The sequence below is a fragment of the Urocampus carinirostris genome, chromosome 12 (assembly GCF_059441175.1).
Source record: "Urocampus carinirostris isolate Australia breed hairy pipefish chromosome 12, RoL_Ucar_1.0, whole genome shotgun sequence".
In the NCBI taxonomy this organism is placed as follows: Eukaryota; Metazoa; Chordata; class Actinopteri; order Syngnathiformes; family Syngnathidae; genus Urocampus; species Urocampus carinirostris.
Window position 1 is genome coordinate 11446137 of NC_142360.1, and position 15766 is coordinate 11461902.

The following is a 15766-nucleotide window of genomic DNA, read 5'->3' on the forward strand; positions in this document are numbered from 1 at the left end:
AGAAAAAAAGAAGGAACATTTCAGAAAAAAAGCCAGAAAAAAAGAAAAGAAAGAAAATAAGTAAAAAAGTAAATAGAGAACAAAAAGAAAAAGTAACAGCCAGGAAAAAATAAACACAATGAGATTTTTTTTAAAGGAATTAAATAAAATTAGAAAAAAAAACAGGGACAAAGAAGAAAAAGTTTGTCTTGCATTCAAATAATTTCCAATTATACCAAGTCAATCTTGTTGCCAACATTGTACTTCCACTCAAAAATGCGATTAAATACATATGTGTATCGTGCAACTGACTAAATAAGGCCCCTAAAATGTTAGTATTATGCAACCAAAAATACCAGGAAAAAAAGAAATGGAAATCTTGTGAAAGAATTGTTGGAAAAACAAATGACGTTTGTAGGCCCTATAATACATTAGTCAATTAATTCAAAAGTGAATTTTTTTTTGCATTGCCGGAAACTCAGCCAAATGTAACGTGATGTCAAGTTTTGGACATGTTTGATAATGACTTAGTTGCCACACTTGGGATTGCTGTTGCTCACCGACTTTGAGTGAACGCTCATACCCGTGGAAAATTAGAGGGAACATTGGTCAGGGCTCTCACTAACCGTAATAACCAAGGGACTACAGTACTCTTCTTTGGTTGCACTACACAACACAGTGACATCTTGTGGTCAAATACGACAGTTTCACTTTAACTTAAATGTTTTTAACGAAAAACGGCTCATTTGTTGACCAGAAATGTTAAATCGAATTGATACAAATTGTTATCTTTCCTTGTTTTTCCTCCAATCGGAGTTATTTTTGTCCCAGGTATTTACTGATCTTTTCAGCTTCAGGCCTCAATGGCCTTTCAACAATTAACCGGTGGTGTAATGGATGATTAACCGAAAGCGCGCATCCCATTTGGCACAGCTTTGCACGGCAATTTCCCGGCCAAAGTAGTTCACCTTTGCTCAAGGAGCGTTTACGAGGACACGGCAGCAACGCATGTGTAAGAAAAGAAAAAAAAAGAAAAAAAAAGAAAAAAAAAATCTAGTTCTTATTACGTCCGCTGCACGCGTCAGGTCAGAACATTGAGTGCACGGCTGGCACCGAGTTGCTCTCGCATTGTTCTGCTCTTAGTAAACAAGACTCAAAGGCAGTTTTTTTCTTCTTCTTGCCACCGGGGAGGTCGGTTCTCCCACGCCGAAGTCTGAAAAAACACATTTTTCCGCATTTAACGCTTTGCCCAGACTGGAAAAGAGGGTAGGCAGGTGAATTCAGGTGGCTTAAACACAAGACTCGAGTGCGACTTGGGAAAATGTCAGGAAAGGTCATTTTTCTGCTGTCCTTGGCGCTTTCGTCGGCTCAGCGCCTCTGCGCGCCAGGTAGGAAAAAAACTCTTTTTTTTGACTGGAGTTTTTATGTCTTTCTATTTTACAAGTTGAGTTGGTCAAAATTTTGTGAGCTTGCGGCAGTTTTTATGTCGGCCGGCCGTGAAATGCTAAACTTGGTCTTGCTGTCCAGGAGCAATTTTAGGTTCAGAGCATTGGGGGTGCCGAGCACCCAGAGTGTCTGGCTGGTTGACTTTTCCTTTTTCCATTTCACTTAAAGGGACAGTCAGCACATGAATAACCTAAACTCCTCATGTGTAATAACCTGTGAAGCCCTTTGAGACTCTTTGTGATTAAGGGCTCTACAAATAAAAATGACTTGACTTGACTTAATTCTTATCAAAAAAAAAACACAGGTGGAGAAATGTGATCTTCTTTTATAGTAAATTCCCTATACAACGGTCGCCGCCATGTTTGTCTGGGATCTTGCTGCTCTGTGCCACTGGTTTTTGTCCGCATTAGACAATACTGGGGCAGCAGGGCGATGCAGTAGGTAGCACGTGTGCGGCACAGTTCTGAGGTAATGAGATCGAACCTTCCTGTGTGGAGTTTGCATGTTCTCCCCGTGCCTGCGTGGGTTTCCTCCGGGCACTCCGGTTTCTCCCACATTCGAAAAACATGTGTTTCAGGTTAATTGGCTAGGTTAAATGTTATAAATTGTCCCTAGGTCTGAATGAGCGAGTGAGTTGCCTGTCTCTGTGTGCCCTGTGACTGGCTGGCAACCAGTTCAGGGTCTCCCCTGCCCACTGCCCTAAGATAGCTAGGATGGGCTCCAGCACCCCCGTGACCCTACTGAGGATAAGCAGTGCAGATAATGGATGGATGGATAAACAATACTGTGCCATTTAGTAGTGAAATTTTATACTCTGTGGCTTTAAAGCTATTTAGGATCGCTGGTGAAGCAAGTGAAACATATTTAACTGCAGCACTTTTTTTCAAGACCCTGCGAGTCAAATGAAAATGCTACAAAGGTGAGCTGCGAGGTCGCGACGCCGATCGGCAAGCAGTGCAAACCTTTCACAGAGGGTGAATTAAAGATTGTTCGAAGAATGTCAGGCTGAATAGTCGACCAGCACACATTTTCAACTTTTCAAGTTTGCAGACCCCTGCCATAGGTCACTTACATCAAAAGTTATTATTTTTACATAAATGCATACCAAGTGCTCTCTGCGGTCCCAAAGAGCAGTGTCGAGTTTGTATAGTGTGGTGAGTTGGTTCAGGTGTAAAACTTCATTCACTCAACTGATAAAATAAACCAGACAACATATTCAATGCCAAACGGGAAAATTTGCTTCAGACATTTTTTGTGTTTAAATGATTGGTGTTTAGAACATGGGCAGCACGGTGGGTGGGTGGTTAGCACGCAGCCCCATAGTCAGGGTTCAATTCCAGCTGTGTGGAGTTTGCATGTTGTCCCCATGCGTGCGTGGATTTCCTCTGGGCTCTCCGGTTTCCTCCCACATTCCTCCCACATGCATGTCAGGTTAATTGGCCGGTCCAAATTGTCCCTAGGTGAAAAGGAGTGAGTGAGTTGTCTGTCTCTGTGTGCCCTGCGACTGTCAGGCAACCAGTTCAGGGTGTCCCGTGCCTACTGCCCAAAGATAGCTGGGATGGGCTCCAGCACCCCCGCAACCCTACTGGGGATAAGCGGTGCAGATAACAGGTGGATGGACATTCTTTATGAATAGAAAAGTCTGGACCAGGCCCCACAGACAAAGTTAGTTTGGCCTCTGTGCAATAGGTCTTATCTTATGACCACAATATTTTCATGGTGCCAAAATTGAGTCAACAAAAACTCATACTTAAAGAAGTAAACACTGAGTCCAATTCATTATCAGATACACCAAAGAAGTTTTTTCCTTGTTGTGCTATTTTACCTGAACAGTATTTTTATATTTCAGGAAGAATTGACATTTGTATCTGGCACCCTGAGTAAAAAAGTGTGACATTGAGATGAAAATAATTGCCTTTTCATATGTTAACTGTACTACTGGTGGCCTAATGGTACAACTACGGAGGCTCAAAGTGTTCAATCCTCACCATTTTAATTCTCTTTTTTTTGCCCAGCCTTTAACAAGGTTTTTATGTGAGGGGGTACCCTTAGCAGCTAGTTGAAGGACAATTATGTCAATTCCCTCTAAGTGAGTCTCTGGATATATGAAATAACTGCAAATTTCTTGACCTATGAGTATTTTAAAAAAGACACATTTATACGATAGTTCAAAACATGTATGTTTGCCGATTTTTCAAATCATTGTTGTGTTTTTTAACCATTAGGGGGTGATAAATAATACACAATGTCCCTTAAAGTCAACAAATGTGTGTCACATGGCAGACTGTCAATAATTGTGCTTGAAGGTCCTTTTTTTTTTTTTTTATCCTGAAAGGGGACAATTATTATTTTTTTTAACCTTATAAAATACTTAACTAAATGACTAAAATGATCAAAGTGCTTACAGTACAATATCTATAAAATTGATTTGTTTGAAATCTGTTGAAGTCAAAGAAAAAATTAATTATTTTCAAAACAAAAATGAAAGTATTTTTCGTGTTTCGTTGAACGTTTGAAAATGTTGACTGTATATACCCCTTATATAATATAGAAAATATTTAGCGCTAAGTAAATTAATTTCATGCAGCCACTTGACAAAATGAATCACCTTTTAGTTATTTCAAGTGTAAATCTAAATTTGGTGAATATTACATTTTGTTATAACGTGATTTTCTTTTTAATTTGTAAGGATCCTTGCTCAGCAAACAACATCATATAAAAATTATGTTTGGGCTCTTATTAAAGACCTTTTTGAAGTGAAAGGGTTCGGCTTGAATCTCCCAAAATTCCAACAGATTAATTGATGAAACAACTATTTGGCGATGAATTTAATAATGGATCTATTGTCGATTCCTGGACTTGTTTTTGCACCTCTAAACCTGGGGTCTCCAACCCTTTCCAAGCTGACAGCTACTTTTTGTTACTAATTACGCAACCAGTCTGATATGCCTTTCTAAAGTAACAATTCATTATGTTATTACTATGTTGTTACCATGTTATTACCAGGTTAATAATTGAAAACAGGGTTAGATAGACTCAGTAAACCACTAAAACATTTTTGGGGGAAATCACAACGACCCAGCTCTGGTGAGCTATTTTCAGGTCCGCAGGCACATCATCTGCCCTTAGAGGGCACCCTGGTGCCTGCAGGCACAATGTTGGAGACCCCTACTCTAAACGGATCAAATAACTATCTACATGTAGCTCAGCTAACGATTTCCAAATTATTTTTTCTTCATCACAGAATCGTCAAACGGCCACAAAGTTCGTCTGAGCATCCAAACGGCTTTGGGAGAGGATGCCGTGAGTGCTTGCTAATGGAAGATAACATCCTCTGTTGCCATGGCGATGGGGCCCATCTGGTGACCCTCCGCAGCCATTTGATGCCATTCTGTCTTTTTTGTTTTTGTTTATTGCAGTACGTCTGGAACCAAAATGAAATGTTCCTCTTCCGAGCCACCTTGGCGTTTGCCATGAGGAATCACTTGGACGAGCACGACTTTCAGTAAGGGAGACGATTTTTGCTACTTACAACCTTCACATGTGACCTTCATTGATATAGCAGAGTTAGGAGGATTACTTTTAAAAATCCAATACAGTCACATATTAACTGTTGAAGAATGCAATCAGTAACATAGTCCGAATCCTATAGTATTAAAGTAATGTGACGGGATTACTTTGGATTACTTCTGGATGACTGCAATACCAAATACAAAAAAAATAGATATAAACAAAATGACTGTGTTTTGTTTGAGATGAATGAACAATGTAACCTTGAAAATGAAATTGAGGAAACCAAGATCAGGTTGTAGCTTGTAGTCCAAGAAAAAAGTGCTCACATTTTAACTAGATAGCATAGTACTGTATATTGTATCTTTCACTTGGCGGATGAGATATGCTTTGTTTTAGTTCACAATATATGTAAGATCTTGTGTAAATCAGTAAGTCAGGCTTGTCCCCTCTTTGTGCAGGATCTGCACAGCTTGCACTGACTTTTACTCAAGCAATTATTTAGATGACTGCTTTTTACCTCAATTTGAGTCATATTTTTCCGAAGTCAGAGTACTTTTACCTGAGTAACACACTTCGACGCTGCCGTTCGGCGCCTAAATTCGCACTTTGGTGCCGAAGTTATGTTATTCAGATAACTCTATTAAAAAAGAACATACCTACCAAACTATCAGTTTAACTCCAAATCGGAAAATCCAGAGAAGTTTTCATTCTCGGTGCCACGGTAAAAGGTGCGCCACTTCCTCTTTCCACCTCCCTTACGTCAGACGTAATTTTTGTTTCTCGCCAATAGCTTACAAGCTTTACAAATGTTCTGCTTTTTGGCCAGATATTTCACTTTTGGGATGTTGTAATCTGCAGAACACTATTTTCTTTTTGGTGCCATTACATCAGATATACACATTTCGGCACCAAAGTCTTCATTGTGGAGCTGCACTTAAGTGCGCAATTGATTTAAAGAGACTAGGCCCAAAGTAAGCCTGAAGCTGCGTTCTTCAACCGAAGCGCTCACTACGGTGCTGAAATAAAGCTTCGGTTTACTTCGGGCCCCTCAAATCAAGGTAATCGCTCGGGGTTCGGGCTGGTTTGGGCTTATAAACCCACGGGTCGGGTCGGGCTGGATATGTTAGGCCCAAATTTACCTTTAGTTCACATAAGAGCACATCAAGACCAATATTGTTTGAAACACACATGGTTCAGCTTCTACATTTCCAACACACCCTGGGACTTCTTTTCCCCTCTCACTGCCTCTACTGTTAGTTATTGAAATTCTGATAGACACAATTCATCTATGAGTGCATTATGTAAATCCAAGATGCACATGAATGAGTGCAAGTGAGTGATAGATCCTTGAAAGGATGCTGTGAAAGAAGGCACATGCTTCCAGGCATTAAATTGCATTCATCAATGTATTTCATTCTATTTCATTTGTTCATATTTGTTTGTTGATGTTATTTCGTTAGTTACACTCTAATTACGCGGCATGTTTCTGTTAGCTTTGCAACATTCATGTTTGGTAGTCAGGCGGAGAATAAAAAGACAAACCACACTTCAATATTGTCCCCTGTAGTGTGCAACATAAAACGGCTTTTAAATAAAACTATATTCCTGCAAAGTAATCCTTATTTTTACAAAATATATCAGTAATTTGATTATGTTTTTGCTCATGTAACTGTAACGGAAAACAATTACATATTTTTAAATTCATGATTACATAACGTCGTTACGTCTATTCTGTTACTCAATGGCAAAACTTAAAAAATATTTTAAAATATATATACTAAGGCTGATAAAGTTTTTTAACATTTTAAATCAACACTAAGGTAAAAAAAGACGCATATATGTAACGTAGATTTAAAGGTACCGTACATTCTGTAATATTTGACCACTAGATGACACTGTATTGTCTAAGGCAGGGGTCTCCAAAGTGGTTCCCCCAGAGGACAGCTGAGATGCCCGAAAACCTGTTCAGAAAAACTCTCACCAGTGCTGGGTTTGAAACATTTTAGGTGAAGTGCTTGTACATGCTTGAAATTGTTGCCATGTTTCTTTGGTTATGTGTTGGGCTAGGCTTAGGAGCTAGTGTTTAGACTTCGAATAAGGGTTTTAAACTTAATTTTATTTTTCCAAAATAGGATTACCATGAGATTCAGGTATAGGTTTAGGGTGAGGAACTAGGGTTGGCGCTCCCTATTAGGGTGTTAAACTGTATGTTGGTTTCAAAAATAGGTTTAGAGCTACGGTTACAGTTTAAAACAGGGTCGAGTTTAGGATTCCAGCTAGAGTTAAGTATAGGGCTAGGGTTAGGAGAAAATGTTTGGTCTGCAAATTAAGGTTTTAAACCAATTATAGGGTTCTGAAATAAGGTTGGGGCTAGAGTTAGGGTTTGAAACTAAGGTTTAAGCCCTTAAATTTATTCAGTGGTTGACAGAGTTTATTTGACCCCACTTTCCACAATTAACCTGGTGATAAAATAGTAACAACATATAAAACCGAGTCTTTATTTTTTAGAAATGCATATAAAACTGGCTGCCCTTTTTGCTAATAAGTAAGAAAAAATAGCTATCCGCTCGAAAAAGGTTGGAGAACCTGGTCCAAGGCAAACTGTGTCAATGAGCACAGCGTAGCAACAGAATGGCAGACAAACATGGCGGCAACTACTAAGTATGAGATCCCCTATGTAGAAGAAATCCAAATTTCTTGACCTCTAAATATTTATAAAAATTACCATAGCTCATGTGTTTTGCCTATTATTCAAATCCATGTTTTTTTTAACTGAATGAAGGTTTTTAATACCACCAAGAGTCATTAAATATTACACACTGCCTCTTTAGGAAGCCTTGTAAAAATCTATAAATGAGGAATGAGGACTCCTTATGCAAATACAACAATTAAGTTTAGCTGGTATACTGCCCTCAAGTGGCCAAAGCGCACCTAATAGGAGCAATGTAAAGTACAATGGAACCTCTTCATACAAGCTTAATTCATTCCAGGATCATGCTCGTAACTCGAATTGCTCGCGAAACGAGCGAATGTCTCTGTATGAAATAATTAATGACAACAATAATCTATGATTTATGGGCGGCACGGCAGCTGAATGTCTAGTACCGTAGCACCACTGTGCAGCGGTCCAAGGATCAATTCCAACTACTGTAGTGACTGATGATGATCGTAAGCAATTACAATACACTTATGATTAAAGACACTGTAGCTTTAAATAAACATAGAAAAATACCTGCATTGGCAAACTGGGACAAGCTAGTCCTGATGTGATTGTATGTGTGTAACTCGTAAACCGATATTCTCTTGTTTAGAGGTGCTCATGTAAAGCGGTATTATGGTCCTCACTTTGAATTTTTTGCTATGAATTTTGACGTTTTAAATGTGTTTTTTTTCTCAGAGTGTCTAACATCGTGGTCTGTGAGGAGACACCTCGAGTGTCCTTCTGGTTCGTGGTCACTTGGCCAAAAGACCCAAACCGCTTGGTGGACCGAGACCAAGTGGAGCTGGCAGTCAGGTGACCTCCTTCTACCGATCGACCCACTTTCCCAATCGACCCGCTTTCGAATGTGATTGCAACGAGAAGAGTCTTTAAACGATCCTTCACTCCTAAAAACTGTTATCGACCATATGTCACTCAATGAGCTGTCGATTCACTTATTGACTCTCAGGAAGTCTCGGCAGCGCATTAACAGTGCCTTTCTGCTGACGGACCGCACTCTGGAGTTCCTGGGCATTGAGCCCACCCTGGTGGCCCCTGTGCTGCCCACCACGCCTCAATGGCTCATTGCCTTCGGGGTCGTGATGGGCGCCGTCGGGGCCGGCTTCATCGTCCTGGTCATTTCCTCAACGCTACAGAAGAGGCGGTAAGTCAAGGTTTACATGAAATTGCCTCAGAATATTTACCTACGTATCAACCTACCTACCTACCCACCTACCTACCTACCTACCTACCTACCTACCTACCTACCTACCTACCTACCTACCCACCTGGCTATCTACCTACCTACCTACCTACCTACCTACCCACCTGGCTACCTACCTACCTACCGACCTACCTTGCATTCCTACCTAACTTCCTACCGACCATCCTACCTACCTACTTACCTACTTACCTACCTACCTACGTACCTACCCATTTACCCATTTACTCTTTCTTCTTCTCTATCTCTTTTTATTCTCTATCCCTCCTTTTTCTTTTTCCTTTCTCTCTTTTTCTATTCATCTATTCATCTTTCTGACTAGTAACCCCCTCTCTCTTACTCTCTTTCTCTCTTTGTCTCTCTCTATTTCTTTCTTTGTTTCTATCACTACCTTTCTCTCCCTGTTTCTCCCTTTTTATCTCTCTCATTCTCTGTCTTTCTCTCTCACAAACTCCGTCTTTCTTTCTCTCCCTCTCTTTCGTTTCTCTTTACTCTTTCTTTCAGTTTTGTCTCTGTCTTTCTCTCGCTCTCTCTCTTTGTCTTTCTCTCTGTGTCCTCTCTCTGTGTGTCCTTTTCTCTCTCTTTCTCTTTCTGTATTTCACACATTTTGTGTATCTCTTTATGTCTCTCTCTCTCTCCCTCTCTCTCTCTCTCTCTCTCTCTCTCTCTCTCTCTCTCTCTCTGTCTCTCTCTCTCTCCTGAATTAAAAAAATGAGAAAAAAAGTTCCTTTATACCCCTCAGAAAGAAGAAGGAGCCGTTTGAGGACATTGCCGAGAACGAAGACGGAGACTTGGAGCCGCCAAAAGCGCTAAACGGCAGAGCCGGCCGGGATCAGGCCGGCATCTCCAACGTGGCCTTTTCAGACGAAGAGGGAGTCACGCAGATGTAGTTGACCAAATAGCGAAACGCGCAATACACTTGGAAAACAATCGGATATAATATATAGTTTTTTTTTTTCTCCAGTTCACCGCGGCTCTAAAATCTTCCATTTTTAGAACCGCTAATACTTCTATCACTGATAATGTGTTTTATTATCTTCATTAATAGACAGGCAAATGAGCCACGACTTTCAAGTTAATCAGGGCTGCTCCTTCTTTGGGAGCTGATAAACGGTGGGGTGAGAAGTTATGAGGAAGAGGAAGGACAACAAAAGGGACAGTGTGTAACAGTGACGTGAAGTCAGGTGAAGCAGGTAAAGCTGTGCCTTACCTGCCATCATGAAAGTATAAATATAAAATACATTAAAAAATATAAAATGTTTATATTTTTTCTGTATTTAAGTACTTTCTCACTTCACATCTTTTGGATTTTCTTCTTCAAAATCGCAGATTTTTCACATTCATTCCTATGAAAATCATTAATACAATTTGTATCACTCTACTACGTGTCTGCAGATCCTCGGTGAGGCATGCAATTGTCTTGCCTCATGGCTTGGGGCAACAGAGAGACCAAGTATTTCGATTTTACGCACAACTCAGCCCCAAACAAGTCAGGCCATCCATTTTACTTTTTAGTTAACTATTTAGATTAACTATCTATTGAAGCTTTTACTCAAAAGGAGCAAGCACTATGTCAAGTCAAGTTTAGTCATTTTTATTTGTATAGCACTAAATCACAAAGAGTCTCAAAGGGCTTCACAGATTATTACACTATATTACAGACTATTTTTCAGCCGACGAGAAGAGTAGGTTATTCATATGCTATGGAGTAGAAGTGAGTTTTAAGCTTAGATTTAAACATTTCCACTGAGGTTGCAGATCGGATCTCAGGGGGAAGAGCATTCCACAGCACCGGTGCCCGGATGGAGAACGCTCTCGAGCCAGCAGAACACTTCTTTGCTCTTGGGATCACCAGAAGACCGGCACTCTCAGATCGTAGGCTTTAGACCGGATCTGAAAGATAAGAGGGAGCAAGTCCATGTAATACTAAGAGAACCTTGAAATCACATCTTAGGCTAACTGGGAGCCAATGCAGGTTAGCCAAAATTGGTGTTATGTGATCGGACTTTTTTGTCCCAGTTAAAAGCCTCGCTGCGGCATTTTGTACCAGCTGAAGAGACTTGATTCTAGACTTCGGGAGAACAGAGAGTAGTGCATTACAGTAATCGAGACGGGAGGTACCAAACGCATGAATTATATTTTCCGCATCCGACTGAGACGGTATTGAACGTATGTTACAGTATTGTAACATATGACTGTGCTGAGTATCTGCAGAAACCAAGTGAGGCACTCAATACTCCTGCCTCGTGGCAGGGGGGCAATCGTGAGACCAAGGATTGAAATATAGTGCACATCTAAACCACAAAAATAGAATTAGTGATAGTATTAGCATACTAAGAGCACGTCAAACCTCACAGTAATATTTATTTCGTTTTGTTTTTCATAATGGAGGATAAGCTATCTATTGATGCATTTATTCAGAAGGAGCAGCGCATCGACTTCATTTAAAAGTTAATATAAGACAATAAAACGTTTGTTTTCCCGTGCTACGGATTATATTGTATATCGCTTTTTTGCTCCGCTGATAAAATGATGAATATAATGTAGGTTTATTCATTTGTAAATCTGATCGTGCCTCAGCAGACACACGCCTTCTTGCATGTCATGATATCATGTTCACTCAGACAAAGGAGGTTATACTCATCTCATTCAAGTAAAATTGGAACTTCAATATTAGCGTTTTCATCCGGTTACAGTGGCTTGCGAAACTATTTGGCCCCTTTGAACTCACTTTTTTTTCTGTCACTTTTTGCCACGTTTCAGACTTCAAACATAAAAATATAAAACTGTAATTTCTTGTGAAGAATCAACAATAAGTGGGACAGAATCATGAAGTGAAACACTCTTTATTGGATATTTTAAACTTTTTTAACAAAAAAAACCCCGAAAAAGTGGGTGTGCAAAATTATTCAGCCCCATTGAATGAATACATTGTCGCGCCACCTTTTGCTGCGATTGCAGCTGCAAGTCGCTTGGGGTATGTATTTTTGATATTTTTGCCCATTCCTCTTTGCAAAACAGCTCGAGCTCAGTGAGGTTGGATGTAAAGCGTTTGTGAACAGCAGTTTTCAGTTCTTTCCGCAGATTCTCAATTGGATTGAGGTCTGGACTTTGACTTGGCCATTCTAACACCTTGATATGTTTTTTGGTGAACCATTCCATTGTAGCTTTTGCTTTATGTTTTAGATCATTGTCTTGTTGGAAGACAAATCTCCGTCCCAGTCTCAGGTCTTTTGCGGACCTCCATCAGATTTTCTTCCAGAATGGTCCTGTATTTGGCTCCATCCATCTTCCCATCAATTTTAACCATCTTCCCTGTCCCCTGCTGAAGAAAAGCAGGCCCAAACCATGATGCTGCCACCACCATGTTTGACTGTGGGAATGGTGTGTTGAGGGTGATGAGCTGTGCTGCTTTTGTGCCAATTTTGCATTGTTGCCAAAAAGTTTGATTTTGGTCTCATCTGACCAGAGCACCTGTTTCCATGTTTGGTGTGTCTCCCAGGTGGCTTGTGGAAAACTTTTAACAACACTTTTTATGGATATCTTTAAAAAATGGCTTCCTTCTTGCCACTCTTCCACAAAGGCCATTGTATATTGTTGTTTTTACTTCTGTTTATCATAGTTATTATCATGTTAAACTCGTTGTGTTTTGAATCAATGTAGGTGCATCTTTTTGCTTTTACATTTGTCAACAATTTGATATGATACTTCAGCAATTGGTCAGGAAAAATCACAATAGTATTGTTCGAATGCAAGAGCAAAGCAGCGTTTGCATCATGATGACAGAAACGAGGAGACGACGTAAATTATTTAAAAGGCTTCAATGTTGTGTCAGAATGAAACGATCCGTTTGAGAATCATATCCCCCCACCACCCCTGCCACCCGACTCTTTGCCTTTTATCTCTGTGACGTGCCAGATTGGGAAGTGACAGCGAGGGAGGTGACCCATCTCAACCAGGATGAACACAACACGAGATTATGATCTCATTAGAAATGTGGCGCAACCCTCAAGATCCTTGACGCTCCAAACAGAGTGACATGCATTTAATGCAAACTTTGAGGGGACAAAGGCCAAAAATATCATTCCCTTTCTGGTTGTCTGACCAAATATGGCCTTTTAATGTTTTACTGTGCAGTTGAAGCTAAACTAATATACCTTGCTTGAATAATGCAGTTTACTTTTTACACTTTGGCTACTTTATAGATTTGCATTGGGCATGGTGTTCTGCATTCTGATTGGCGAAACAGTCTTATTGCTATTAGGAAAAATCAAAGAATAAATAATTATATTTATAGCAGTGGTTCACAATTGGCAGTGGTTCACAAATGGTCGACTTGAGGACGCACCATTCCACTCTGATGACAGGCAGCGACCCAAACTTTTTTACCAAAATATATTGAATGAAAGGATTGTGCCGTTTAAAACAGAGGTAGTAAAATATATTCAACCTTTTCCTTTTTTTTTGTTTTCGAAAAACAAAATAATCAGAAAAACCATAACAACTTTAAATGCCACTTATATTTGTATATTAGCCCTAAACCTGCTTTAAAATAGACACATACTACAAGAAGTTAACACAATACCCACATACTAAAAGAAGTTCTTACCCCAAATATTATTAAAACATAAACCTGAACAGCAATAATCACTCAATGTCACGGTTGCCCATTGCCCTCACTTGGGCCAGCGCATATGGCGCCAGCTGCTGCTCGGTGCCTGATTCGCTTCCCTCATATTTAAACTCAGTGCTCTAATTCACTTCTTGTCAGTCCGTCAATGAACCTCTGCACTTGCGAGACTTGTATTTTGACTCTGTCCGGTATCTTGCTCCAGTATCCGGTAACGAACCTGTCTATCCCATCCTGTCCGATATCTTGCTCCAGTATCTGGTGTCGATTCTGTCTGTCTTGCCCTGTCCAGTATCTTGCTCGTGTATCGATCCCGTCTGTCCCATCCTGTCCGGTATCTTGCTCCAGTATCCGGTATCGATCCCGTCTGTCCCGTCCTGTCCGGTATCTTGCTCGTGTATCCAATATCGATCCCGTCTGTCTTGTCCTGTCCGGTATCCTGCTCTTTTTACCAGTATCCGGTATCTTTTCCGTCTGTCCCGTCCTGTCCAGTATCTTGCTCGTGTACCCAGTATCCAGTATCGATGCCGTCTATAGCGCCCTGTCCGGTATCTGCTCGTATATCATGTATCTAGTATAGATACTGTCTGTCCAGTTTCGATCTCTTCAGCCCAGCGATCGCCGAATCGCTGCGTTTGTGTTCCCGCGCATGACTGCCCCGTTCCCTTAAAATAAAGCTTGTGTGAAAACGTTACGCATCTGGGTCCACCGTCTGTTCGGGTTCTGACACTCAATCATGTAGATAATAACGATCGATACACTGGTAAAAAAAACCTGTAAATATCACATTTTTAAACCTTTTACTGTACCTTCAAGCAGTGGTTCAGGGGCAGACACTCGTATTTCGCAATCATTTCCTTCTTCGACTTAATACTTGTCTATATTTTCCACTTTTCCTTCCCCTTATCTCTAACTTTCATAAGACCCATAATAATGAGCATAGAAGGGAAATTAAACTAACCAAATCACAAAAATGTGATGTGGTTCCTCTTAAAGATGGGGGCGATTGCCTGAAAAGGATAAAGGTCGAGCAGGGCATTATCGTCCTTTACTGTGTAATCGACCCTCCATTTTTGTCCTCTTGGCATTATTTTGCCAGGGCCAAAGCCCGCGACCCACTGAAAACGGGTCTGTTTAGAAACCAGTTTGGAAACATTGCTTGATACAATACTTTTAGTTGTTATACAAACGCCTGAGCCTGTAAAAAATGGTTGTTGTTTGGTTTCAGTGTATAATAGAGTATTCAATTTTATAATAATTGTAAAAATAGGAAGGTTTCTGCTTCCCGGATTTCACCTATCACAAGTTAATTTTGGAACATAACCCCCTGGAACGATTACCGTAATGGAAATGAGCTGCAAATGTCTCTTCATATGTATATTTTACCTCTACTCATTTACAAACAAATACAAATAAAAAACACCTAAGGTGAACCTACAGTAGAAATGTAGCCACACTTAAAAACCTGGCAGCTCTCCACCTTAATTCTTCTTGTATGCCACCGGGAACTCTCCAATTTGCTTTGAACGCCCCGCATTTGCGCTTGATGAAGAGACGCCGAGTCCCTTTGCGGCGGGGAAGAATAATTACATTAGAAGTGAGAATGTGAGCTTTTATCCTGACAGTTGGCCCGAAAGCCGGAGGAAAAACAAACGGGTTTCTTTCCAAGCAGCTGCAGAAACGAGTCACATGTCTTCAGTGTTTCTGCTGTTGAGAAAACTCATTAGGGTAACGCAGATGTTTGATCAAAAAATTTGCACATCTTTTCCAGGCAAGAACTTACTCTAATACTTGTTTCATTCTGCTTATTCTGGCCTATGAGAGTCCTGAACAAGAGGTAGGTACAGTTGTACTTTAGAGATAGAATATTAAAGATAGTAATACGTTTAGTTGTACATGTTTTAGGTTGTATTAATGGTGGATCTAGTTTCCTGAGAAGTAATTTATCATGATGCAATGTTTAATATATAACAAATAAAGGTAAGATCAGGCATAAAAAAATCCAGCCAGACCGACTGATTTGAGCCCGAAGGAAACCCGAATGTTCATATTTTAATTATGAGTAGTGGGCCAGGCTTTTCTCTCGCTGCCTTAAAAAAAAAAAAAAAAAAAAAAAAAAAAAGTTAGCCACCTGTCATTGTTATTGGTTTCTTTTACTATGTCTTGTGTGGATCTGCGCAATGGATTCAGTCCCCCTCCTGTGCAGTGTGGAGTGTGCCGCTGAGCGCATCGCGGGGCCCTCGCGGAGCGCCTCGCCGAGCTGATCCTCCACTGCGCA

The 15766-nt window shown here is 40.4% G+C and overlaps 1 protein-coding gene across 1 annotated transcript; it reads left to right on the forward strand.

The window, feature by feature from the left end:
- Window positions 1–1063: 1063 nt before the first annotated feature.
- On the forward strand, window positions 1064–11568 carry cltrn (collectrin, amino acid transport regulator). The gene is made up of 6 exons (XM_088349446.1): window positions 1064–1367; window positions 4670–4728; window positions 4845–4930; window positions 8336–8452; window positions 8607–8801; window positions 9601–11568. Exons 1-6 carry the CDS (start codon window positions 1301–1303, stop codon window positions 9746–9748), a joined length of 672 nt encoding a protein of 223 aa, XP_088205572.1. The 5' UTR covers window positions 1064–1300; the 3' UTR covers window positions 9749–11568.
- Window positions 11569–15766: the final 4198 nt, after the last annotated feature.

Bases quoted from the DNA above. Each gene is read 5' to 3' on its own strand.
- cltrn (XM_088349446.1), top strand. From the start codon at position 1,301: ATGTCAGGAAAGGTCATTTTTCTGCTGTCCTTGGCGCTTTCGTCGGCT. The intron at 4,729-4,844 runs GTGAGTGCTTGC...TGTTTATTGCAG, and splicing joins CGGCTTTGGGAGAGGATGCC to TACGTCTGGAACCAAAATGA. The intron at 8,802-9,600 runs GTAAGTCAAGGT...TATACCCCTCAG, and splicing joins TCAACGCTACAGAAGAGGCG to AAAGAAGAAGGAGCCGTTTG.